The following is a 25,848-nucleotide window of genomic DNA, read 5'->3' on the forward strand; positions in this document are numbered from 1 at the left end:
CACAAGCGAGGGGAAAGAGCAAGACGGCAGAGTAAGAAGGGGGGGAGGTGGAGGGGGAGAGATATCCAGTTCCAAAGGTGGTTTGTGGGTGAAAGGCCTGACAGTTAAAAGAAAAAACAAAGAAGCGAGCGTTATTCACACAAACACAGCCATCATGACTGTGGACTGTTCTGGACAGAGTTTAATGAGTCTGTCTGGCCCTCCTCCTCCTCCTCTTCTTCCTCCTCCTCCTCTGGATGTAAAGGGCCATTGTGCCTGCCCTGCCTGCCTGATCCTGCGCTGTCCCTGGGCACAGTGGAACTTCCAGCCCCAGGCTTCGCCGGGCCTCTGGACGTCCGATGTCCGTTTGACGGAGACAGGCTACGGCCTCTCCCCTTTTCCTGAGTGTCACTGTCGCCCCTCCTCTCCCCTGCTGAACACTTCTTCATTGTCATCTTCTGCCTTCCCTCCTCCTCCTCCTCCTCCTCCTCTTCTTCCTCTTCATCTTCATCATCAGAGTCGATGCGGTTTAGTCTTTTGCGGACTGGACGATCCTCTTCTGATGATGACTCTGATTCCTCCGACTCTTCCTCATCCTCATCGTCCGTTGAGGGTCGCCTTTTCTTCAGCATCTGAGCGAGCCGTTTGCGCCGCTGCTGTGACAGTATCTCTCTCCTCTTCCCCCTGCCCATCTTCTCCGGGTCCTCCTCTTCTCTTTCTGTCCTCTTTAACCTCCTCCGTTTGTCTTTGTCCTTTTCCTTCTCTGATAGTTTCCTTCTCAGCCGTCTCCCCCTCTCTCTCTCATCATCCTCGTCGTCGTCGTGTTCGAATCTCTTCCGCTTTTCTCTCGTCCTGCGTCCCCGAAGGTCTCCCTCCTCTCTTCTCCTCTTGGTCACTCTTCTTCTCTGGTTGTCTTCTTCTTCATCTTCATAATCATCTTCCTCCTCTGAGTCTCTGGAGGAAGGTGACACTAAAAGAAAAAGAAAAGGTCACCTGCTGAGGGGCACTAAAATGATCCTGCTGACCCGAGATAACACTGATCAACTACACGAGTAGCCTTTCCAGATCCCATTTCCAGGACCATCGTTGCTAGAGCCGGTACACTGGTCAATTATAAGGTTTGTTTTCCTGCAGTGCTGCAGGAATTTCATCCCATTCATCCTTTAAACAAATTAATCTAGTCTCTGTGTTAAACTGAATGCTTGTAAAGAGTTTCTCCAACTATATAATAATAATGATAATAAGAATAAGAATAATAATTGTATCTATATAGCACTATAGGAAACACAGTTTGTAGAGTGCTTTGACAAACAAAGCAAAGCAGAAATGTAATACATAGCCGGCAGAACGACAACGGAAAGCCAAACAGTCCTATTGAACACAAGTGAGAAGAAACTAAGGTAGGGTTAGGATGAAATTAAAACCAGAGGACAAATCATGCAAGATGCAGTACGCATAATGTCAATATAAAATAATAAACCACAGAGAGAAAGGAAATAAAATAGATCAAACATAAACTAAAGAGGTAAAGTAAAAAAAAAAGCTAATAATAAGTTAAAAGAGTCAGTCAGTCATTTTCTGTAACTGCTTGTCCTCACAAGAGTTGCGGGGGTGCTGGAGTCAATCCCAGCTGTCATTGGGCGAAGGCGGCGTACACCCCGGATAGATCGCCAGACTATTGCAGGGCTGACACACACAGACACGCTCACAGTCATACCTAAGGGCAATTTAGAGTCACCAATCAACCTGAGCTGCATGTCTTTGGACTGTGGGAGGAAGACGGAGGCACGGGGAGAACATGCAAACTCTGCACAGAAAGCCCCTGCCCATGGACTGAACTGTTCCAACTGGGTTTTGAACCAGGGACCCTCTTGCTGTGAGGCAACAGTGCTAACCACGACGCCACTGTGCCACCCAAGTTAAAAAGAAATAAATAAAAAACAAAAGGATGACATCACATAAAAGCAAGTCTATAAAATAGGTTTTAAGAAGAGATTTAAAAGAAGTCACTAATTCTGCAAGCCTTATCTCCTCAGGCAGGTCGTTCCAAAGCCGAGGGGCCCTAATGGCAAAGGCACGGTCACCTTTATTTTTAAGCCTTGACTTTGTAACGACCAGAGGGGCCCCAGATGAGCTTCAAAAGTGATCAGTAAAACCTTAAAATCAATTCTAAAACGAACAGGGAGCCATCTAGTGCGCATGCACAAAAAGTGATCTGTGCGAGGCGGTTACTGACCATCGCTGTAGTCGCTCGAGAGATGCTCCTTGCGTGGTCTGCCTCGAGGTTTGACATTGACCTTCTTGGCAGAAGCCCGAGAGTTATCGGACGATTCTGACGTCTCGCGGTAGTTCACCTGCTGGCGCTGGCCACGCCTCAGACCCCGCCTTTTTTTGTCAGCATCGCTGTCAGTCATGTCACTGAACTGATCCGAGCCTGCAGAGGACAGGGACAGTGAGAATTTCACAAATTACAGTTTGATAATCGATTAGTTGGTTCCAAAATTGATACTCTCTGGTTACACAGCGTCCCTGTTTCCCAAATGATTTGCTCTTTTCTCTGTTTTATGTGAACTTGGTCTTTGGGTCTGACAAAACAATGGACAATGGATGGATGCTCCTTTAATGTGAGCTATGTGGGGTAACTCTGAGGAAATATCTCTAACCAATACAGCCAGCTACAGACCATAACAAAGTACAATAAAAATATCAGGGTAACCGTCATGTTGGTTTTTACAGGACATAAGACAGGTTGAATTTTGTATTTTATTTAACTGGAGGCATGACATTTACTGAAAATCTAATAAGCCAGATAGAGGATTGGGTGGATGTAATGCATGACATATATGTGATTTCATAGATTCTGGGAAAACTGGATTGAGTACATATCGGCAAGCAGATCTGATCTTAAATGAAAAGGCTTGCAAATTGAAGAATCCCTTGGCTGATTGCTACAGATTTTTTTAAAATGTTCTATAACTTGTTTCCTTAAGTGCATGAGGGGAAAAAGGACATTGAATAGAGAACATTTGGTGTGTTTTTTTCTTATTGTTTTTTTTTTTACTTATTTCAAATTATTATATGCTTACATTGCAACACTACTACCCTGAACATGTTAAAAAAAACTCCTTAAACACCACTTATTCACCATGGCCTACGACATCACGTAACTCAGTCACCCAAACAAACATGCAATTTTTAGTTAGCTTTTTCAGCTTGCTTTATATGCTTTCAGCTTTCACTTTTTTATTTGTATATTTATCATATTTATTTCTGCTCATCTCTCTCTCTTTACCATCGCAAACACACAGTATATCTGTCTGTATATCGCACACTTTTCACCGGTGGTTTCTCCACATTTCTTAGTAATCTTTAACACGAAAGCCTCGGCAGTTTTAGATATGTCAAAAGAACATAGATTACTTGATAGAGTGCCGATTGCTTCACAGTTTCCTGTGATGATGAGATAAAAAAGTCTGGTTCTTCTGACCACAAAGAGATGCTGCTGATGAGGGCGGATATAGAAATGATGAGGTGTCAGTGTCTGCATGACACTCACGGGGAGACCTGAGAGCAGAATGGCTGCACTCACAGAGCTCTGCTTCCTGATATTTGCTCTCATCAGCAACATTCACACAGAGGAGCGTATCATCATCAAGGAGGAAGGGGGCTCTTACACCTTCGACCTCCCCAAGGAGGCCAACTCCTGCCTGATCTCTCAGTTTGTTGGCGAGGAGAAGCTCGTCCTGTGGAACACCTCTGACCACCTGAACTCCAGATTACCTGAAGACTTGAGACGACGACTTTTTGTTGACAACAGCACGAGCATTTCTTCTTACACCATCCTCAACCTGAACCAATTAAGACTCTGCCCACTACCAAGTGGAGTGTTGAACCAAGGGGAGAGTGACGTATGAGAAAAACATCACTATCATGATTTGTAGCAAAAAGTTTTTGAGTGGTTTTCTTATTCAGTCAGCTAATGAAACAGTGGACCTGCCATGTTATGGAGCGCTTGACCATCCGGATGTCCAGTGGCTCAAGTGTGACTTCAAATACAAGCAAGAATTATGGACTAGAGTTTTTGGGGACAATACAACATCAGTGATGGACCATGTTGAAGGAAGATACCAAATGCTGAAAAACACATCAGTTCTTCGTTTATCCAACTTAAGAACAGTCAAGATTGACTTTGCCTGTCTGGTGATGAACCAACAGCAGTGTGTTAGCAGTATCCCCGTAGCTTTATTCCTTGCCCAAGAAACAATCTACCGCTCTGTGGGAGAGACAGCTGTGTTGCCGTGCACCATCTCTGATTCCAGCCCCCACGCTGGCTGCGTATGTGGGGCAGCATTGACCGAGGACAACAAAACCAGACCATGACTTCAGACCGAAACAACTCGCTGGTGTTTTCATAACTAAAGGTAAATGACACAGCTATTCACTACTGTGAAAACTCTGAAAAAATTCAATCCTATTCGTTGGTCGTCCCAAATTTGGCCCACCAGCTGTAGAGCTCTTCTCTTTGGGAGAAGACGTATCTCTCAAATGCAGAGATGGGGAAAAGGATATGTGGCACATTTGGTTCATCAAGTCCATCCAAACAGAGGGCAGAATCGTGGGTATAACATCGAACTACAGCATGAGCAGAGGGACTCTTTACAATAATGGGACTATAGTTCTCTCCAACGTCTCACTGAAAGACACAGGAGAGTACTGGTGTGCAGTAATAGCATCACCTAAGATGTGTGTGTTAGCACACAAAATTCATCCAAGTACAGAGAGCCTTTTGGGATTCACTCCACCTTCTACAAAGTGAGATGCTTTGTGCTCAGCACTCTGCTGGTGATGCTCTGTGTTGCTGTGGTCGCTTTGAACCAGAGGATGAGGACAGGATGGCAGCTTACAGCTTAGACAGGCAGTTAATATGGACATGTTGATTACCTCACATTCTGTAATACACTGCTTTATATTCTGGATTTTAAAACATTAGATTTCAGATATGAATGCAAAAAAAAGATAAGATAAGAATGGAAATAAGATCTGTGAATACCTAATAACTACAGCCATATAAAGAAAGACTAAAAGAAAAGATTTTTCAAGTTTAGAAGTCAACCTTTGATCATAACAGTGTGCAGAAATATATGTATATATAACATTAGATATATTGTGTATATATTTTTATTGTTTGTGCTTTACTTTGTGCTGCACCTTGACACACAGCAGGCGGCTGGTCTGTTATGTGATACTTTTTTAAAAACATTTTTAAACATTTCAGTAATTAACCTTTTAACGTTGCTTTAATTTCAGGTTTTGTTTTTATCATTTGACTGATTTTTATCTTGTCTTATTGCACTGATGTTTTTATTTTGAATCAAGTCAAATGTTTATTTCATTATATGTGAAGGAAATTTGCCTTTCTGTGCATTTATAATTGTCATAATGATTGTTATTATATCCTGGTCTTTATCAATCAATAATCAATTGTCTCTATAATAAAAGTTAAGAATAAACAGTTCACCTTGGTACCCAGTTTTTACTATATTGATTGTGGTTTGATTTTAATTATTAGAAGCAACATATCTCTTGGTGTGCAAATGTATCTTATATTGTAGATAAACAACATCCACAAATATCAGTTTTATCTGCCAGTACTGCTGATTGCAGACAGAGATTGGGAGTTAGACACATCCCCAGTGTCTGTGTAAAAGTATCATATTTGCACATCAACTGCATGACAACTGTTGCCAGGAGGAGAGTGCGTGCATGAGAAGGCAGAGGAAAAGAGATTAGCACTGAAAGAATTTCAATAGCATTTATATGTTTTTTTCATATTTTAAAAGCAAACCCAAAACCTACCCTTTTAGTTTGGCTCTCAAGTGAACTTTATTTATCTACATTTATTAATTGACTATTTATTTATACATTTCAGTCTGTTTCACAGTTCTACTATTTTTTAATTTAATATTTATTATTTCACTTTGTGCTGTTATCCTTTCATTTACCTCTTATTTACAGAACTTTACTTATTTCCTTTTTTATCTTCATTTGTTTATTTATTTACTTGTTTCTATTTTGTTTCTATTTTTATCTTTCTATAAATGGGTTTTATCCTGTCTAGTGTTTCCTCAGCTCCTGATATTAATTACAAACTTGACAGGAGAATGTGCACACCTGTTGGGAAACTCATGCATACGACCATGCATACCTCTCACACAGTCAAGCCAGTTTATTTATGTTTGTGCTAGTGAGCCATAACCTTTTCTTAAGCATTACTATTTTCTCCATATTCCAAAAATGGTAAAAAGGACGTCATCGGGCAGAAAATGGTAAAAATTACAAATTCCAGGGCAAAAGCCCAGAATGACACCCAGAGATAATACAATGCATGTTTTTATGGTTTGATGGCTGTGGGATCAAAAATTGCAGTTTGAATTTCGATTGTGCATTTTTTGCACTTAGCAGTATGAATGTAACTATTTTGTTTTAGAGTTATTGTAGGAACTGGGCAGGAAATTCCAATATTAAACAAAAACACACAGTCTTGCCAAAATATATGCCATATTAACACAGCCAATATAATCAAAAAATGAAGAATGAAAAGCACGTTAAATGTGCCAAACAGTCCCCAAGGGTTAAACACTGATTACATCAGGTGTAACAACAGCAAGTGCCTTTATGAAAGTGATCCGAATGTTTCAGCTCTAGTTCTTACTGATCTCACATTCAGCTACACACAATCAATAAACTCTGCAATTGTAATGTAGGAATTTCTTTTACACCTCGCCATGCACTCACCCATTTCTTCATCACTGTCTTCCTCCTCTTCCTCCGAGGAACGCCTCCTCCGCCGTCTCAGTCGTTTCCTGCCTCTGCGCTGGGTCCTGCTGGGTCGATGCTTAGGTACCCCTCTCACCGCTCGTCTGGGGCGGGTCCCACTGTCCAAGCTACCCATGTCGCTGCCCGCATCTTCATCGTCCTCCTCATCATCGTCAGCCCCTGATGCACCAAAATCTTCATCCTCTGAGCTTTAAGGGGGGGAGAGGAGGAAAACAGTAAGCCAGCTGTAAGTAAATGCTGTTTTAAAGAGAGGATAAGGACAAGGGAGGAGAGTAAACAGCAGGAAACATCAGGAAAAGTTTGTCCGTGTGTGTGTTACCTATTGCTGAGCATGAACTCGTCTTCACTCTCTGCTGCCGTGCTGTCACTTTCCAGGTCGTTTAGTCTCCGCTTCTTCCTGTTCCTGGCAGAGGGAGCCTGGCTTCTGATTGGCCGCTGGCTCTCCTTCCCATCCTCTGTCAGGATAGCAGTGATGTCTCTGCCTCGACCTGCTCCCACATCAGAAAAGTCTGAGTTATACCAGTAATTGAGAAGATTATTTCAAAAAAGAAATTTTTAACAAATAATAGTAAATGTCTATTTCCAATGCTGCAGTTAATCACTTTAGTGACAGCATAAAATCTTTCCAATTTCTATAAGCTTCACATCATTCTCTCACCTCCACAGAGGTCTCTGATGTCCTCCTCTATAGCCTCATCAATGGCATCGTCAAAGTCATCAAACCTGCCACACACACACACACACACACACAAAACAAAAATACATAAATCAGATGTTGATAGCTTCTGTCTGAGATTTTGTTTTTATTGTGAAAAATTCTATTCAACTTACTTATATGACATGCCACCATATCATTTTAAAGGGGATATATATTTAGATTTAAATATAGTGTTACAGTATCAATGTAAGAGGTCAAAAAGACAATGGCAGTACTGAAATATAGACTGTTACGTCTATTGATGTCTGTCTTTTTATCAACACTTGCTGGCAGCAATACAGCAGGAAACACAAGAAAGAAGAAGCTTGCTGGATAATGTAAACATGAATGTAAACATTGTTGGACATTGTTAGCCCTCAGAAAATCCCTTAACATCATCATCCATGACCTGTTCCCCTAAATATGCACATTTCAAGGTTGTGCTTTCAATAATTTGCTCATATATAAATAGATATGGACATCAAACTAATTCTCATGTGTCTGTGACATCCTGTCACAACTTTTACAGCTGTTAGTTCTGAATCTCTTAGCAGCATTATCAGCGACCTAATGTCTTAAATACGCACAATTAAAGGTTGTGAATTTGGTTTGGTTCCAAATCATCTTTAAAAAAACAAATTATCTTTGCAAATACGTTATATACTTTTGTTATGACTTAAAGATACACACAATGTGTTTTAGTGAGAAACTCTTAATGTCATGTAACTTTATCGACAAGAAAACCCCACCTGTTCCTTTAACCGACGCCAGGCCACACCCACCTGTAGCTGATGTGCTTCCTGGTTCTGGTTGATCTCCTCCCCAGATTTTTGCTCTTTTTGGAATCTTTCTTCTTTGCCGACCTGGCAGACTCCTCTTCCCCCTCATCCCCCTCCTAAAACATTCAAGACAGATTCTTTTTAATGTCGCAATGCAAAATATGAACTGTTTTACACCAGATGATGATCAGACGCTCCAGGTAAAAAACATTAATACCTGAGAGATTAGCTTTGCTTAGCCTAAACTGCTGCATCCCTACAACAGTACTATAATTGCATATGTGAGCAAGCTTCTTTGTTGAGAATGTTAACAACCACTGTGAAGCTTCACATTTCACTTTCAAAACAGAAATTCCTGTCATTAAAAACAAGTTAAAGCTAATATAACGATGCACCAAAGTAATCACATTATTTCCCATGTGTTTAAACTGACAAGGATTATTATGAAGCTTTGTGTTTAAACTGATGTGGTTATTTTTTTAATTGGACTCACGGGGATGATGTTCTCCACACTGATTCCCACGTACACCAGCCGCTCCCTCCTGGACAGACAAGGAGAGAGAAAGTCAAAATCACATCATTTCAAATATTCACATCATCTTTCATAGTCGGTGTGTGTTAAGATTCCCACACACATTTACCAAGGAATTTTTAAATCATTTCCATAACTTTTACATTCCTGTTTCCATGACTTTATTAGTTTAAAATGGGTGGGCCTACATAGCAATACAGCACATATATTATTAAATACCTCTGCATTTTCAGATAAGCAAATTGTTTGGAATTACTAACCTTACTTTCTTGTTGGATATCCCCGCCACCAATAGGCTGCATATGTCAATAGGGTAGACCGCCACATATGGGTCTTTTAAAAAATGTCAAAATCATATTGTTTTTTGGGGGATAGAAAGCCGAAGATCCTATAGTTGTCAATGTAATTTCAAATGTCAGTCAGTCAGTCATTTTCTGTAACCGCTTGTCCTCGTAAGGGTCGCGGGGGTGCTGGAGCCAATCTCAGCTGTCATTGGGCGGAAGGCGGGGTACACCCCGGATAGATCGCCAGACTATTGCAGGGCCGACACACACAGACAGACAACCATACACGCTCACAGTCACACCTAAGGGCAATTTAGAGTCACCAATCAACCTGAGCTGCATGTCTTTGGACTGTGGGAGGAAGCTGGAGGCACGGGGAGAACCCACGCAGACACGGACTGAACCCCGTTCCAACCGGGTTTCGAACCAGGGACCCTCTTGCTGTGAGGCAAGTATTAAATTTAGCAAGGTTGTATGCATTTATTTCTTGATGAACACACATTTGTCTTATAAACATATTTTGCAACGTTCTCAAAACCTGCACTTATGCAATACATATATAAATTTAAAAATCATTGCTGTCATGTCCCATCATGCTTCCCCCTGTCCAAGTGCTTCACTGACCCAAATATTCTTTCAATTCAGATCACAATCTCTCTTTTCTGTAAATGGTAATATGAAATTGTAGATATTTGATTTTGGGTATGTGGGTGTATGCATATCCAGTATTTTCATTAATTAGAGTATAGGTTTAAATTAATAATGAAGCTGGTTAATTAAAATTCAATGTATAATGATAGAAAAAGGAGAAATGCAAAGTTTTCGAAACCTAGAAGATAGATTTGAATTGGACAGAACCGACTATTTTAGATATCTACAGGTAAGGGATTATCATAGAACGGAAATAAGAATAGATAAGAACACTGAGCAGAATGGGGTAATTAAAGTAATTATTGATGCATATAGAGGGAAAATGGGTGGGGTGATCTCGGCTCTGTACCAAGCTCTGTTGAGGAGTAGGGGAAACTCAACCCTATATATAAAAGAAAAGTGGGAAAGAGAACTTAGAATTGAGATAACTGAGGAAGACTGGCATAATGTGTGTCGGGTGCAACAATCAACCACCGGGTCAAGAGTATGGAGGGAGTTCGGTTGGAAGAATGTTGTACGATTCTTCATAACCCCAAAGACAAAAGGGAGGTACGCCCCAGAACAGAATGTGTGCTGGAGGCTATGTGGACAGGAGGGGGTGGAACACACACACGTATTTTGGAAATGCCAAAAGTTAAGGGAGTACTGGGAAAGAGTATTGGGAGTATAAAAGGGGGTATTAGGCTATGAGGTGTCTCACACTGGCCTGGTGTTATACCTGGGGAATTTGACACAGGAAAACAAGATACTTGATAAAGGTTCTCTTGGTAGCCAGCAAGAAAACCATAACAAGGGCATAGTGCAGAGCTGTCCCACCTAAAAAGGAGCAATGGCGGCGTGTAGTAGAGGAAATATATGAGATGGAAAGACTCACACACATATTGAGGGTCCAGGGGGGGAAATTTGAATCAAGTGGGAAAAATGGGTCAAGTATAAAAGAAAAGTGAATGACACCACAGATTAGGAGATGTAGTTTCAGATCAGGGCGATGCATAACAAATTTGTAAGAGAGGATAACCCCATGTCACTAGTAGATTTCTTTTATAGTTAATGTTGTTGTTGATATTATTATTATTGTGGTGGAAATGATATGTCTATGTTTATGTCTCTATGTAAATGTCTTTTTAAAAAAAAAATTAAGTATTAAAAAAAAATTCAATGACTTATGGAGAAGGGGTGGGATTAAATAAATGTGTCCTTCTCACTCCTTTTCGAATATGTAAACCAAGTCATCATGTGTTTGACCATTTCTTTTGCTTTATGTTTTCCTTTGTCTGTAAATATGACTTTTTTGTCTGTCTGCCTGTTTGTAAAATCATTTCTCATTTTTTTTTACATGCTCAACATAAATCAAATCAAATCAAACATTACTAGTGATTCAATCAAATATTTATCTGAACCACCAGGCGTCATTAGGCTAAGTGTTAAGTGTTGTCATTAAATAATCGATCTGTTGAAAACTCAAACTAATTGACATTGAGAGTAAGAGTCACAGCATCATTTAGCGATCCACCACACTGACAGGTAAGATCCACCTATTTTATGTGCCTAAAATATCCTATGTGCCTATGTGTATCACATGATAAAGGAACAACAACATTCCTGTGACTTTAGATATTAACATATTTTAAAAAACAGCCAAAAAATTGTCCTAAACATCAGTTTATTTCCTAAACATTCAGCTGATTCCAAACAATTTCCAGGCCTGAAAAAAACTGTATTTCTAATTTCATAACTTTTCCAGGAATTTCATAACTATGTGAATTCTGGTGTGTGTGTGTGTGTGTGTGTGTGTGTTTACCTCCTCTCTGCTCTCTCTCTTTTCTTCAGAGCACTGTCCAGGTTCTGCAGTTGTTCCTCCAGTTTCTCACACAGCAGCTTCTGAAGGAGGAAAACCAAAAAACACAAATGAAATGCCGGCAAACATTTCTTTTAAAATTTATTTTTTATTAACAAACCTCTACACTATATTTGTACCACTAACAAAGTGCATTTAAGTCTTGTGTTAAAACAATATCCAGCCTTACTGTCAATATAAAAGCACAACTCGTAGTGAACACTCCTTCAAACCATCAACCACTTTCAGACATTACTGACCACACAGTGAGGTTTTAGAGGTTTTTAGTTTTAGATTAGTATTGAGCATTATCATGATATTCCTGTAGGTATATATGTAGTATATATGTATAAGCCTTGTCAGTCTTGTCAGTTGAATTAAAAAGGTGTAGAGTTGAATTTCTCTGTTTAATAAAGAAAATAGCTGTGAGAATATTACTTTTCTTAACATTTTGTGAGTTTCTATTTGTCTGGAAAGCTGAAAGTAAGCAGTGCTTCACAATCATTGGGGTGGGTGGGGTGTGTTCGCGCCACACACTTACTGTCATATACTGTATATGCCAGTGAAATTTCAGGAAGGTATGAAAAATTAGATAACGCCTAAGCCTATTTTATATAATGACTATCTGACATCAGATGGAGTTTTATCACCAAAACATTAACAGGTTTACAGTTTGATAAGACATCAGATGTGCTGTATATGTGTCACAAAGCTTACATGTTGGCAGGGTGGACAGAACCATTCTCCATCAGGAATCAACATGAGCGGCGGCCGCAGGCAGGCAGTGTGGTATCCACTATCACAAGAGTCACACAGCAGGATCTGAGGATGTACACACAAAGACATATATATGGTTAAATAACTTACAGTGACAACTCTTTCCATACACATCACAAGCTGTGATATGAACTGAATTACTCACAAACAACCAATGGCTTCAATCTGTTTCACTGTTGCTCCACTTTGGTGATGTGCTATGGGAATTTGTCATTATTGTTGGGTACACAATACGGTATTATAGTTCCCAAAAAATAAAATAAAATAATTTGGGGTCTGGTGTTGGGTAATAAGGTTCAAGTTCACACCAAAGGTTTTGGCTTGGGTTGGGGTCGGAGCTATGTGCAGGCCAGTAAAGCGTGCTCTTATTGCAAACAGCCTAAGGACTATTATGTTGGAAGACTCTAGGAAACTTAAGCAGGAGGGAATAATTCAACTGATGTACCAGAATCAATGAAACTCAGGAGACAGAAAATGCAGTTGTTGTTGTTTTTTAGAAAAAAAACCCAAAATAAAACAATGGAAAACAAAAGTAATATAGCCAAAATTAAATAATTACGGCCATGCAAATGTATTAGTATTTTAACCAAGTTCTTCCATACCAAACTGGAAAACTATTTCTTTATGACATGCTGTAACACTGAAGGGTAACTAAATTGGGTAACCCTATTTCCCATGTTTTCTGTCTAAGTGATGAATGGAAACAACTTTCTTTTTTTTAAAAAAAATGGTTCAATACTGAGAGAGACCGCTGCAGCCGGCAGCTCTGAAACAGGCTGAAATGTTATCACGCAGAGTGACTGGCACAACAAATGTTAGTCTCATAAAAGTTGTTCTTTTTGCCACTGACAGGCTCAGATTGTTATTTTGTTATGTTTTGTCTGATCTGGTCTGTTTGTTTCTGCGTGTAACCAAGTCTCGCTCAAGGTGACCTCTCGTTCTGAAATGTTGTGAGAGGTGATTTGTAGAAAGACGAAGGTGGAAACGTTAGTGGGTGTTGGAGAACAGAAAGCATAGTTTAGTGTTATCTTCAATGTCATGGCTGAATATTTAGCTGATTTCAATAATGTGGAAAAGTGCAAGATTTCAAGCAAGACATCTCCTTGAGTTAAACTTGGTTACACACATTAACAAACAAACCAGATCAGCAAAATGTAAAGAAAAATGTTATATTTCTTATTATGTTGTCTGACAATTATAGTAACCATCTGAGCCTGTCTGCGGCAAAAAACAAGCACTTTTAGTGAACGTGCACTGATGGTGCATATTGCCCCGAGTGGTGTTCTCGTAATTCACTTATTCACCTAGATACAAAAACACCAGAAAATAGGGTCACGATTGAAAAATTCCCAAGATTGAAAAGTTTCCCTTTATGATTTTCCTTAATTCACACCATGAGACCTTGTGCAAATCGTAACAAACAGCCCCAGATCAAAAGTACCCAAATGTATGCGGACAGGGTGTGTCCAAATACTCTATTATGTGCAAAATATAAAAGTGAAACAGTCTGTGACACAATCATACACTCCTAACTCACCAGTTCTGGGTGGTTGGGCAGGCCACAGTGACTGCAGGCATCCTCACTGGGAATCTCCTCTGATCTACACGATTCCTCTGAGTCGCTCCCTCCTTCGCTCTCCCCCTCTCCTCGTTTCCTCCCTCTGTCCTCCATCTCCTCTTCCTCATTCAATTTGCGTCTCTTAGTACGAATATTGGACCATCGGGGGCGTCGATGCCTCCGTCTACCCTAAAAATGAGATAGAGAGAAATAGTCAAATTGTTAAACATACATTTATGTGATCATTCTCTTAGGAGGGACATTTCAAAACTGATTACCCTCTGTTTCCTAATTTGCCCGACATGTTCTGTTTTTCTGTCTTTCTTTGTAGTGGAGCCCCGCTCCTCTTCATCTTCCTCTTCTTCTCCCTCCTCCTCCTCTTCTTCCCTCGTTCTGGTGGGCAGTGCTTGTTTTTTTTGTGGTTTCTTTCCCTGGCTTTCAGCCGCCTTTGAGCTCGGCCTGCAGGTTGGCAAAGCAGATGATCTTCAAGAAAAAAGGTGTAGATGGAACTGAATTTATTGTCAAAATCAAACCAGCTGTATGTGAGATCACAATTAACAAAAACAAATAAGTTTATTCTCTGATAATAATGCCCCAGTTTAATGGATCCTGTTATACACATACCTGCAAATCCTTGCAGATCTCCTCAGTGGCCTCCCTTCCATGTGCACCTCCTGCTCCCTTTCTTTCTCCTCCTCTGTTCCCCCTTTCCCCTTTAACTTGTTTCTCCGGTGTGGAGGAATCTTGATTTTTAACCTGATTCCTTCTTTCTGGAGCTCAGAGGAAGCTTCCTCCAGGGGACCCTTCCTCTCCCCTGATACGAGCCCAGCGTCCTTCCCCTTAACCTGGGCAGCCAACCCACCGTTGACCCCGTCTCCCTGCTGGTCTTTTTTATCTTGCTGGTCTGCTTTTAGAAGTTGAGCGCTGCTCCCTGATTCTGCCTTCAACTTTCCTAAAGTGCTTTTATTCTTTTCATGGTCATCATTACTTCCCCCTCCTGCCACAGGTTGCTCAGATGCTTCTTTTCTCCTCTCATCCCCCTCGTCCTGGCTGTCTTTCTTCTGTAGATGACTGCTGTGCCCAGTTTTTGTCTCCCTGTCTAACTGTTCCTCTGATATTTTTTTACCCTGGTCTTCTACTGCCTGTCTTTTGGGGTCCTCTGTGGACTGAGACAGTAAGGACATGCTAAGATAATCCACTTTTGTCTCTGCATCCTCAAGCAGTGGATCAGATTTTAAGGATGACAAACGTAGTTTTCTGGCTGTTTGAGGAGGAGCAATAACTGCTGCTGCTGCTGTCTCCCCATCAACCGCTCCCTTCCTCACCAGCACTGACTGCCGGCTCACCTCCCTCTCTTCCTCCACAGCTCTGGAGCCCTGGTGGTCTAAACTGGGCCCATTTTGTTCCAGGGGCTCAACACCAGGGGCTCTGTGACGCTCAGAAGGGCTGCGGATGACCCCTACATGACCTATAACGCCAACTTGACCTATCACTCCTATGACTCCATTTTGTCCCTCTTTGTGCGGCAATGAGAGAGACGCTCTCCCGTTGCTCAGTTCTTGCCTCGATGCAGAGACCACTATTTGCTGCTGTGTTTGTAAGGCAGCTGGACCACCAGGGGGTGCTAACGAGCTCTGCAATTTTGCCTCTTTTCCATGGCTATCCTTGGTCTGGATCACAGATGGGTTACAAACAATAATACTACTGCTGTTACTGTTGTTGAGGTGGTTGCTGTGGTAGCGCGCTTTCCCCAATCTTAACCCCCCTCTTCTTCAGTGGTATCTTGGCCTGCTGGTTGCTCCTGACAACTGCCCGCTCTGCTTCCTCTTCTTTGTTCATTCCCTGTTTTGTCACAGTTGTACCTGGTGCCATCACGACAGAGACAGCATTTTTGGGAGCGTCAGCATCCCTGGGTTCTGATTTGATGATGGTGGTGATCGTGCTCACGCGGTTATCAAAGACAGGAGAGGATTTGTGGTCTTTCTTCTCTTCTTTCACCTCAGCTTCAGGTTTTTCCTGCTTAGTAGGCTGCATCTCCTCCTGCTTTATCACTGCAAAACAAAACAGACACAACCGTCACATTCCTAAAAACAGCAGACAGGAGGGACACAGCGCAAGAAGCAGATAAAAAAATTGCACTGAGATGCAAATCAAACTAGAATGACCGCCACACGCTGCGTTCGTGCACCAATCAATATGCACTTAAACTTTACATCCATGTTTGTGGAAACATGGACGCTTCACACACATCTTGCCCCCGCCAACACAGAAGATTTTTACAGTTTAAAGGTGGACACCCAAAATTAGTGTCATCAGTTCAATATCTGATCAAATGTCTTCCCTTCTGTTTCTGAAATATGATGTTGAGTAATCGCCAAAGAAGCATTTTTGCAAAATAGTATGATGTCACAGTGAGGCTGACCTTTGACCTTTTGGGTATAAAATGTCATCACTTTATCATTTTATCCTATTAGACATTTGTGTGAAATTTCATCATAATTAGTGTATGATTTCTTGAGTTACGGCCAAAAAAAGTGGGTGTTTGTGCCAAATTCGAAGAAATTCCCTTGAGGTGTGTGAGATACTGTGACAGACAAGGTCACAGTGAACTTGGCTTTTGATCTTTGACCACCAAATCTAATCACTTCATCGCTGAGTGAAGATTTGTGCCAAATTTGCAGAAACTGTGAAATATCAAGATCACAAGAATGGGACAGACATACGCACAGACAACCCAAAAACATGATGCCTCTATCCACAGCTATCGCCGGCTTGGAGGCATGATAAGATGTCTTGTCTAAGATGAGGGTTGGATGTTTATTAGCCACTTGAGCTGGTAAACAATTATCATTAAAAGCCATTTTCTATTATTCCTGCACCTGCAGCTGAAATAGTAGATGTAGTGGATACTTTGGATCATTTCCTTTCCTTTTTTTCAGTGATGGAAATAAAATTAAGGGGTGTCCTGAGTACCAAGAGGTTTAAAACGCTGACCACGTTAGCACATTCATAGACTGAGTCTGGTTAAGGTCATTTGTCACATGTCATCTCCACTCTCCCTCTCCTGTTGTTTCCTGTCAGCTCTCTACTGTACTCTCTGATAAAACAAAGAATGCCCCAAATATTTTTGCCATTCAGCTCAACACATTGAGGACTCAGCCATCAGATTACCCTCTACACATCAATTATCAGATTTTTTTTTTTACTTATTAAAAGGCTTAATTCAGGAGGAAAACTGGCAGTTTCTTTAACTGAGGTACCTTGTGATGCAGGCTCCTCTTCCTTTACAAGGTCAACCTTCTTACTATCACTGTGCTCCTCTGTGGTCTTGGAGGGTTGGGGCTTGGTGCCTCCGATGGCCTCATCCCTTAAGACTTCATAACACAAACACAAACAAAAGACAGCGGTGGAAACATTACTGAGAGTTAGAGAGAGGAGTGCTGGGAAGACTTTGTTGTGTTGTGATACAGAAAGTGTAGCTTAGTGATATCTAAAAGATTATCACACACAAGCTGCATCCTCCTGTTTCTGTCCATCTGTTGTGAACTCTTGAGGTTTAAAAGTTTACATGCCTTCATCCTGTGCTATAAAAGCATGGAAATATAATATGGAACATATATATAATATAATATTATATATATATATATATATAGTATGGAAATAGGAAATATATATAATTTATTATATATATATATATATATATATATATATATATATATATGTAAAAAAAGGAAACTCAATTTATAATTCATCCTGTCAAAACCTTCTATGCATATCCCTAGGTATTTTTCCTCTGTGTGGATACACACTGGTTTGCTGATTTGCTCAGTATTTGAGTGTTGAGGTGGTTGTCTTTTAATGCAAAGATTAAGACTTAAAAGCAATCCTGCACATGGTCTGCATTTTTTAAGTTTTGAAACTTCTCACTGTAGTATACCATATAATAAACCATTTTGTCGCTCTGCATTTAGGCAATAAGCATATTCTGAGAGCTGGAACGCTCTGCCTGATGATGTGAGAAGCTGCAGCTCTATCAGGACTTCAAAACCACCTTGAAAAGACTGTTAAAAGCTGCTCAACTCTGTACTCACTGACCGTGAAATCCGGATTTTAAATTTGTCTTTAATTTGACAAGCATTCACTACTGTGTGTATTGTGCGTGTATTTTTCGTGTAGTAATATGTTGCGTTTCGTCTATCTCACATCTTCTTCGTGGCATCACTTTATGTTTTTAACGTGCAGTTGTGGGTATTTTGTCTTGTGTGGGTTTTTTTTTTTTTTTTTTTCTCTCTTTTTTTTGTACAACTTTATATCATGTCATTGTGCTGTAAATTGTTCTGACCTGCTGAAGGACTGCAGATGCGAATTAGGTTTAAGCTATAATCTGGTACACTGCATCAAATGGTAAAACGTATGTTTTTTTTACTGTACATGGTCCCTTATAAATAAATAAATTACAGCAATATTTGTGTAGAAATTAATTCCTGTCTCCATTCATGCTTTAAACACTGATAGCAGAAGGAGGTAACTGCTCTGGTTGTCCATTAGCTGTGATGATGACGACAATTATGATGATATAGCAACAGTTATGGTACATGTTGTTTTGTAGTATGATGATGTTCATAATGATAATGTTGATGTGAGAGTGACACTAACAGTACATATTGTACTGCTATACTACAGCATCGGCCTTCATGATGCCCGTCCTGATGCTGCATTTGTGACTGTCATGACCAGCTGATTGCACTGTTTACTACACTGGAAATGGTTTATGTCATCAGGAGATGTTTTTCATATTTAACGCTCACTGAATTATTATAGGCTCTATAGAGTTCTGGTGGACAATCATTAATCTGCTCCTGTGGAGCTTGAATGTGCACAGGTGCAAGTCACCCGCTGCACAGATCAATGCCAATTAATGAATGTTTCTGTGTCATACTGTTTGTGCTTTATGTGTTTTTATTTATTAATTTTTTTCACAAATTGCCCTCTGTGACAAGCAATAAATCGTCATTTGCCTCATTTGCCTAAAATACCTGAATCTTTCTCTGTAGGGCTGGCACTCCTGGATCCAGTCAAGTTCTGGTTCTGGTCCTGGTCCTGATTCTGTTTTGGTTCAACCTGGGCCTTCAGCAGCTCCAGAGCCTCAGCCAGGTCATTACGAGTCCTGAGGAGATATTTTGGATAGGTGGCTCAAACAAGATACAACATAAATAGGAAGGCAGAATTTGATAAGACTTGATGGTGAACTGACACGGCACTGCAGGCTGTTATCCAGCATGGTCAAAAAAATTAATTTATTTACAGAAATAAGTCCAGAGTGTAGTTTGCGATAAGCCAAGGTTGGCACGTTAATTTGCAAGGTGAACCTAACCAATCATGATTAGAAAAAAACAGCTTTAGAAGATCCAAAAAACAATAACAAAAGGCGCAGCATGAGACACTGGTGCCACCAGTTGACACAGAATGAGAGGTGTGTCCACAGTAATACCTGACAATGCACTTCCAGGTGGATCCGTCCAGATCGTCCTGCTCCTCTGTGTACAGCCGGATGTTCTGCTCCTGGTCCAGCTGGAGCCAGTACATCAGGCCCTGCTGGTCCCGACCTACGGGCTGCAGACGCATCTTCTCTGGGTCCTCCTCATTAATTGCCATCTTGAACTTTAGGTTGTCATCGAACTGACACTCGCAGAGATACTGAAGGGTAAACAAAATAAATGTGTTCAGAGAAAGAGGAGGGATTTGAAGGGGGGCAGATGGGGGGGGGTGATGCTATAGGGGTGACTAAATCTGCACACAGACAGCCAGTACATTATTGTGGCTGGTAAAAATATGGCAATATTCAGAATTTGATAGGGGTCATGTAAACAGCATTCCGCTTGGATATTCAGAATTAGTCCTTTGTACAAATTTAGCATTTTCTGATTGAGACACATGGAATATACCAATATTATTCTGGATTTAGGAGCAGTCTATGAACATGTAGACAGCACATTCAGAATATGTATCTCAGTGGAGGTTTTTACTGCAGTTTGCGACACACGGCCTGTTGCCTGTTTACTGTCGACCCTACGTGTTGCCATGGATGCTTTGTACATAAACCAACTAGCCAGCAGTTTGAGTGCTGTGGGGTAGAAATGCATGCCTAAAAGAAAAGCCCACATTTCTGGTCTGAAGGAGAAACACACCTACTTTTAAAGATGATGAAGGACTTGGATATCAACAGACCAACCTTTTCAAGGAGGTGGTTGAAAGACTGTAAGAAGGTGGCTTTGATCGCAAGGTCTAACAATTTTGCGACTGGAGAGAAGATCTAAAAAAAATCTTACACAAGTGTGAGTTTTCAAACCAGTTTGGTATTAAGCCAAACAGTGGACCAGTTTACCGAATTTTACCTGAGAGGAACATAATGACACCGTGTCACTACAGAAAACAAACAATTGACTATTACGTATCATCGCATAATACCTGAGCTCTTTGCCCACACTCCATGCACTTTTGTTATTTAATGTAAACAAACCACCTGTTGGAAACTAGTGGCTTTGTTAGTACGTTTATAATCATAATATTCTTTTAATCACAAAGTCATATCACTTGCAATTTGACTCGGATTACACCCTGTGACTTAGGCTTCTTTTAAAATTGTCAGATTGTGTCATATTGACAGATGCCAGTTCAGCAGGTCTGCAAAAAATCTAACCGGTTTAAGCTGGTACATCAGACTGGACTGGCAAAAGTGGGAAATCCAGCCAACTCTTGTTGTCAATTTGACACAAAGATGTAAAACAGCACAAAAAGCCGTCGTTACATTTCTTCATATTTTGATGTAATAAACAAAATATTAGGTCAGGTTAATCAGAGGACGTACAGCTACATATAAATAGGAATATTTGTGGAATATTCATTTTCACTGGCCATGTAAACAGCTTAGAAGGAATATTGTATTGGAAATCGCTGCAAAAACAAGGCATGTCATACTTTGAGGATACATGACTTGCACTCCATGGACATCTCCTGGTAGCCCTTCTGTTCCAGCTCCCATGCCCAGGTACTGTTCAACTCCTGGCAGACCTGCACGAGACAATGATTAGATACAGTCAATCCATACAAGCCTGTTTGCACAAGTTCACTGCTTCAATGATGATATTGAATTGAATTGAAACTTATTTCAAACATGAAAAAGAGGAAACAAAATAATGAACATACACATACACAGACATATCTGAAAAGGAGTGGGAATACATGAAAACTCATTAAATCCCTCCCGTTCTCAATCAGTTACTGAAAAATAACTGACCCACTTCAATTTTTATATGGACTGAATTTTCTTAAACTATATATAATTATGTATAAATTATATGTAAACATTTTTACAATGTTATTTAGAGAAAAAGAGGAAGAGATAAAAAAGAGGAAATAATACGACAAAAAGTAGAAAATAAATAATCATACAATAATGCCTGTAAACCCCTGGTGACTGTCGAACCCCTTATTTGCCCATATACCTTATGGAATAGTTTAAAAAGTAACTACATATAATTACTGCACTTTGCACACTGACATTTTATACACTACGTAGTATTTATGTATTTTTTTGTATTTATAATTTAGTATTTATTTCTGAGATTTTTTGTTTTCACTATGGATATTTACAGAAGTGCTTTTATGGTAATCTGTGGTTAGCTGTGAAAGAACTGCCATAATAAATGTACTTTCCTGTGAAGGATTAATACAGTATCAGTCTGTCTGTCTATCCTATCTATCTATCTATCTATCTATCTATCTATCTATCTATCTATCTATCTATCTATGTCTGGTATAATCTTCTTTCAAATATCTCCTCCATCTCTTGACAACAAAATAAGTAAGGCCCCATAGTAAGAGGGAAGTTCACAAACACACACATACATGAAGCCCTCACCTTGGCCAGGTATTTTTCCCAGCGGTCTGCAGTCACAGACCTCCCCAGTTTTCTAAGCAGCTTCACATGGAGCTCCACAAGGGGTTTAGGAACTGGAAAACACACAGGGTGATCAGACACATGACACTTTTCATCCTAACTTTTTACAACAAATGATCGTCCTGCTGGGAGAACAACATTAGGGTTGTTTTTCTATAGCTGACCCTGATCTCTTACCTCCCTGTTAAGGAGGCTAAAGGGGAAAGATCTTTCCCCTTCCGGAGATCAATCATATCACAAAACACAGGAACACAGAGTTTCAATCTAAACAACACTGGTATTTTTATTTCACATTTCTCTCAGCGGCTGTTGGAAAAATGGCCAACCACTGGTGGATGAATAAAAAGGAAAATGACTTTTATGATCCAAGCTGTGAATGTAAAATCAGTTCATACAGACTCAAAACCGCTTAAGTAGTAATGTAATCTTTGGGGGTTTATGAGAGGGTTTTATCAGTGCAATCTTAATGCCTTGAGATAAGCAATAAAAAGAGACACACTTCCAGTGCCTTTTTTTATTTTATTTTTAATGACACTGCTCAGTGTTTCTGCGTATCATATAAAATGTGTTCTCTGCATTGAGTGTGTCATTTTTAAACTGTTCTCTCCCCTGTAAGTATTATTAAGATAACTGGTGATTTGCAAGCTTATGTTGTTCACTAAGTGCTGGTAAACAAATGTTTACTATGTTAATTGTTCTGAAAACTGAGCGCTGACATCATCCTTGGTGCCAGAAATCTCACAGCTAAATATTTGATTTTCAGGAAAAGGTCACACTACTTTTTACATTTTAAGACGATCCAATCAGATCAGACATTCTTTCTTGTCTCCCCTGTACAGTGTAGATCGTAGTGTAAAAGCAAACACAGTCATTTAGAACAACTTAAAATTAACGACTGTATCAAAGATGCATTTGTCTTTTCTAAATCTAAAACTAAAACTACAGACTCATCTTCACAGTTTATTATACGTTCTTATGTTGTTGCATATTGTGTAATTTTTCATAAAACCTGATTGACATTAATCAGCAGGACTGTGTAATCCAAATTGCAGACAGTCAGATTAATGACAATGTTTCATAGTTATTTATTAATTATTTACCAATTACCATTAATCAGTGAATATTTGTGCCGTTTTGGAGGGGTGGTTATAGTTTCTACCTTCACTGTGGTTGATAGTTCACCCTTCTCTAATGACTTCTTAAAATCACCAAAAAAGTTTCGCATGGGATATGAATCTGTTTTGTCTAATGAATTCCAAACTTCATGTCAGTCTAAATCTTTATCACTGTTGAAAAATGCTTTGTTGATAAGATGAGATGCTTAAAGAAAAAGCCTACTTTAAGGAAGTTTTTGCAATTGACACAAACCTCACCTCTGTTAAAATCTCATTATGCAGAAAAACTATTACATGCTTAAAATATATCAGTTTAGTATCATTTAGTAACTGACATTTTCTATCTTTATTTATTTATTTTTATTTTTTTACAACACAGACTCAGAATCCCTAAACAGAAAACACAGTTAATCCTGCCTGAGTCTAAAATGTCAGCAAAATATTATTGTTAACTACATTAGAAACAGTGGCAGAATGTAACAAAGTACATTAACTGAAGCACTGCACTTAAGTACAAATTTAAGGTAACTGTACTTAACTTGGGTGTTTTCTTTTCATGTCACTTTATACTATTACTCCACTAAATTTCAGAGGGAAATATTGTACTTTTTGCTTCATTAAATGTACCTGGCAGCTTAAGTTCCTTAACAAATGAGATTTTTGCTTGTAAAACTTAAGAGCTTATAACGTATTATGATTTGTTATAAATTCAATTACAAACAGTGTACCCACGTACAGCTGCAATGATTAATCAATCAGTTGATTCACAGATAATCAGCTGCTAATTATTTATCTTTTTTAAAAAAAAATAAATAAATAGTAAGCTTTGGGATGTTTTTTGTAATAACTTTGAGGATTTGTGGATAATTCTTCTTTTTAAAAAACATTTTAATTTTGAGTGTTTTTCTTGGGTTTTGGGAATTTTTTTTTTTTTCTTTCTTTTCTTTTTTCTCTGAGTTTTTTGGATGTGTATTTGTCTGCACTGAGTACTTCTAATTTAAATACATTTTCACTATATTTACTATAGTGACTATATTTACTTACTTTTACTTAAATACAATTTCCAATGCAGGACTTTTTCTTATCACTGAATATTTTCACAGGGTGGTATTAGTACTTTAACTTAAGAGAAAGATCTGAATACTTCTTCCACCAATGAGTATAAATATTAGCTGTTATGGCTAACTTCATGGGAGCTAACCAAGAAACCGAACTAACGGTTCTAAATAAACCTAACAAGCTATCAGGCAAGACTCGTTTACACGGTTTACATAGATACTAACACGAAGGCTATAAGTCTCAAAAATCTGTCTGATGAAAGATAACGTGGCAAACCATCTGTAATGAGCATGTTTTTTACTCCGACTAGAAGTTAACGAAATCCTTGATGCTAATTAGTTAGCAAGCAGCCAGAGTCCCCACTGCGCCTGTGCGGATTTGACAGGCACTCTACCAAAAAAATAACATCCCTTGTTTTTAGCTAACATCAGTCGAGCAATTTGACAGCCGAGTTTAAATGCACACCAAAAAATTTCAAGTCATAAACTCAAGGGGACATTTGTGTAATTCCAGTCCGACTGCCTGCGAGGCAAGGCCGGTGAAAAATTACACCTGACAACACTCCGGAGCTAGCTGGTTGGCTGTGTGTGGTCACTAGGCAGTGCTGCATCATGGCTCCCACTCCAAGTTTAGCGTCAACGGATCAATAACAACAATATCGACGATCTGTCACTTCACTCCAACTAAACCCCCTCGTTGTAGCTTTCCAAATTTTCACTCCCGTCTGTATCCGTTTCACCCAACTTTAGTAAAAACACAGTGAAAAGTGTGTGGGGTTTGGCATGGGGCTAGCTTTATGTTAGCAGTCTTCTCCCTGTACAAATATTTCCTCAGAAACTTGGACAAAAAACTGTTTCTCCTTCAAGTGAAAACTGGCTCAGACTCGGGCCAAAATGTGCCACAACCGGTGAGAAAGCGAACAAGCTCGCTGACTAAACTCCCGATCTAATGCTGCTCTCCCCGGGCCACACACTGTACATTTTTCGTCATCCTCCTCATCCTCACGGTGAGGATGATGATGGTGGTGATGGTGGTACTGGTGGACCCCTTCTCCTTCGGTTTCAAGTGTCGCAGCTTTCTACCACTTCTTCTTCCCACCACCACCGTCACTACCACCGGGCTCTCACCTGCCGTTGTGTCCCGCAGATACCTCTCCATCTGCGGGAAAGTCATCTCGGGCAGGTCCAGAGCCGCTCCGTACCGCTCCAGAAACGAGCAGACCTCCGCGAAGCTCGGGCAGAGCGCCGGGCCGGAGCTCCTCACCACCACCGGAGCAGCCATCTTTCCAGGCGGAGAGAAACGGGAGGGGAGGGCTCGCTGCTGGATGCGACTGTGCGCGAGAGAAATGAATGGAGGGAGTGAAGCGGCGGCTACCGGGGTCAAGCTGTACGCGACTAGAGCATGAGGCTTCCGGCTGCGGATTTCAAAATAAAAGCACTTGAGACGTGCAACCAACAGTAAAGAGTGTGGGGAAGGTATACTCAACTGGATTTGCTCAGGGGTCACTTTTGCAAAATGACAAGAGGCCATGGGGCAGTCGCAGTAGCCCCAAACATGTTTCTAGGATTTTAGGACATTTTTAGGATTTAAAGACATTTTTTGGATTTTTAGGAAGTTTCTAGAATTTTATGACGTTTCTTGGAGTTTAAGACATTTCTTGTATTTTATGACATTTCAAGGATTTGGGGGTATTTTTTTTTTAGGAATTCATGATGTTTCTAGGATGAGAGGACATACTTTAGGATTTTTGGACATTTCACAGATTTTAGGACGTTTCTTGGAT

General features: G+C 40.0%; 1 protein-coding gene across 1 annotated transcript; it reads right to left on the reverse strand.

Moving 5' to 3' along the window:
- Positions 1-25,347, reverse strand: LOC121943114 (remodeling and spacing factor 1-like). The gene is given in 19 exon segments (XM_042486522.1): positions 1-949; positions 2,216-2,413; positions 6,775-7,004; positions 7,136-7,304; positions 7,475-7,539; positions 8,296-8,408; positions 8,786-8,834; positions 11,561-11,640; positions 12,314-12,418; positions 13,911-14,120; positions 14,210-14,390; positions 14,556-15,686; positions 15,688-15,982; positions 17,192-17,305; positions 18,968-19,098; positions 19,423-19,628; positions 20,910-21,002; positions 21,853-21,944; positions 25,193-25,347. Coding segments are annotated over 19 exon segments (4,413 nt in total). The 5' UTR covers position 25,347; the 3' UTR covers positions 1-152.
- Between the last annotated feature and the right edge of the window lie 501 nt (positions 25,348-25,848).

The sequence above is a fragment of the Plectropomus leopardus genome, chromosome 5 (genome assembly GCF_008729295.1).
Source record: "Plectropomus leopardus isolate mb chromosome 5, YSFRI_Pleo_2.0, whole genome shotgun sequence".
NCBI lineage: Eukaryota > Metazoa > Chordata > Actinopteri > Perciformes > Serranidae > Plectropomus > Plectropomus leopardus.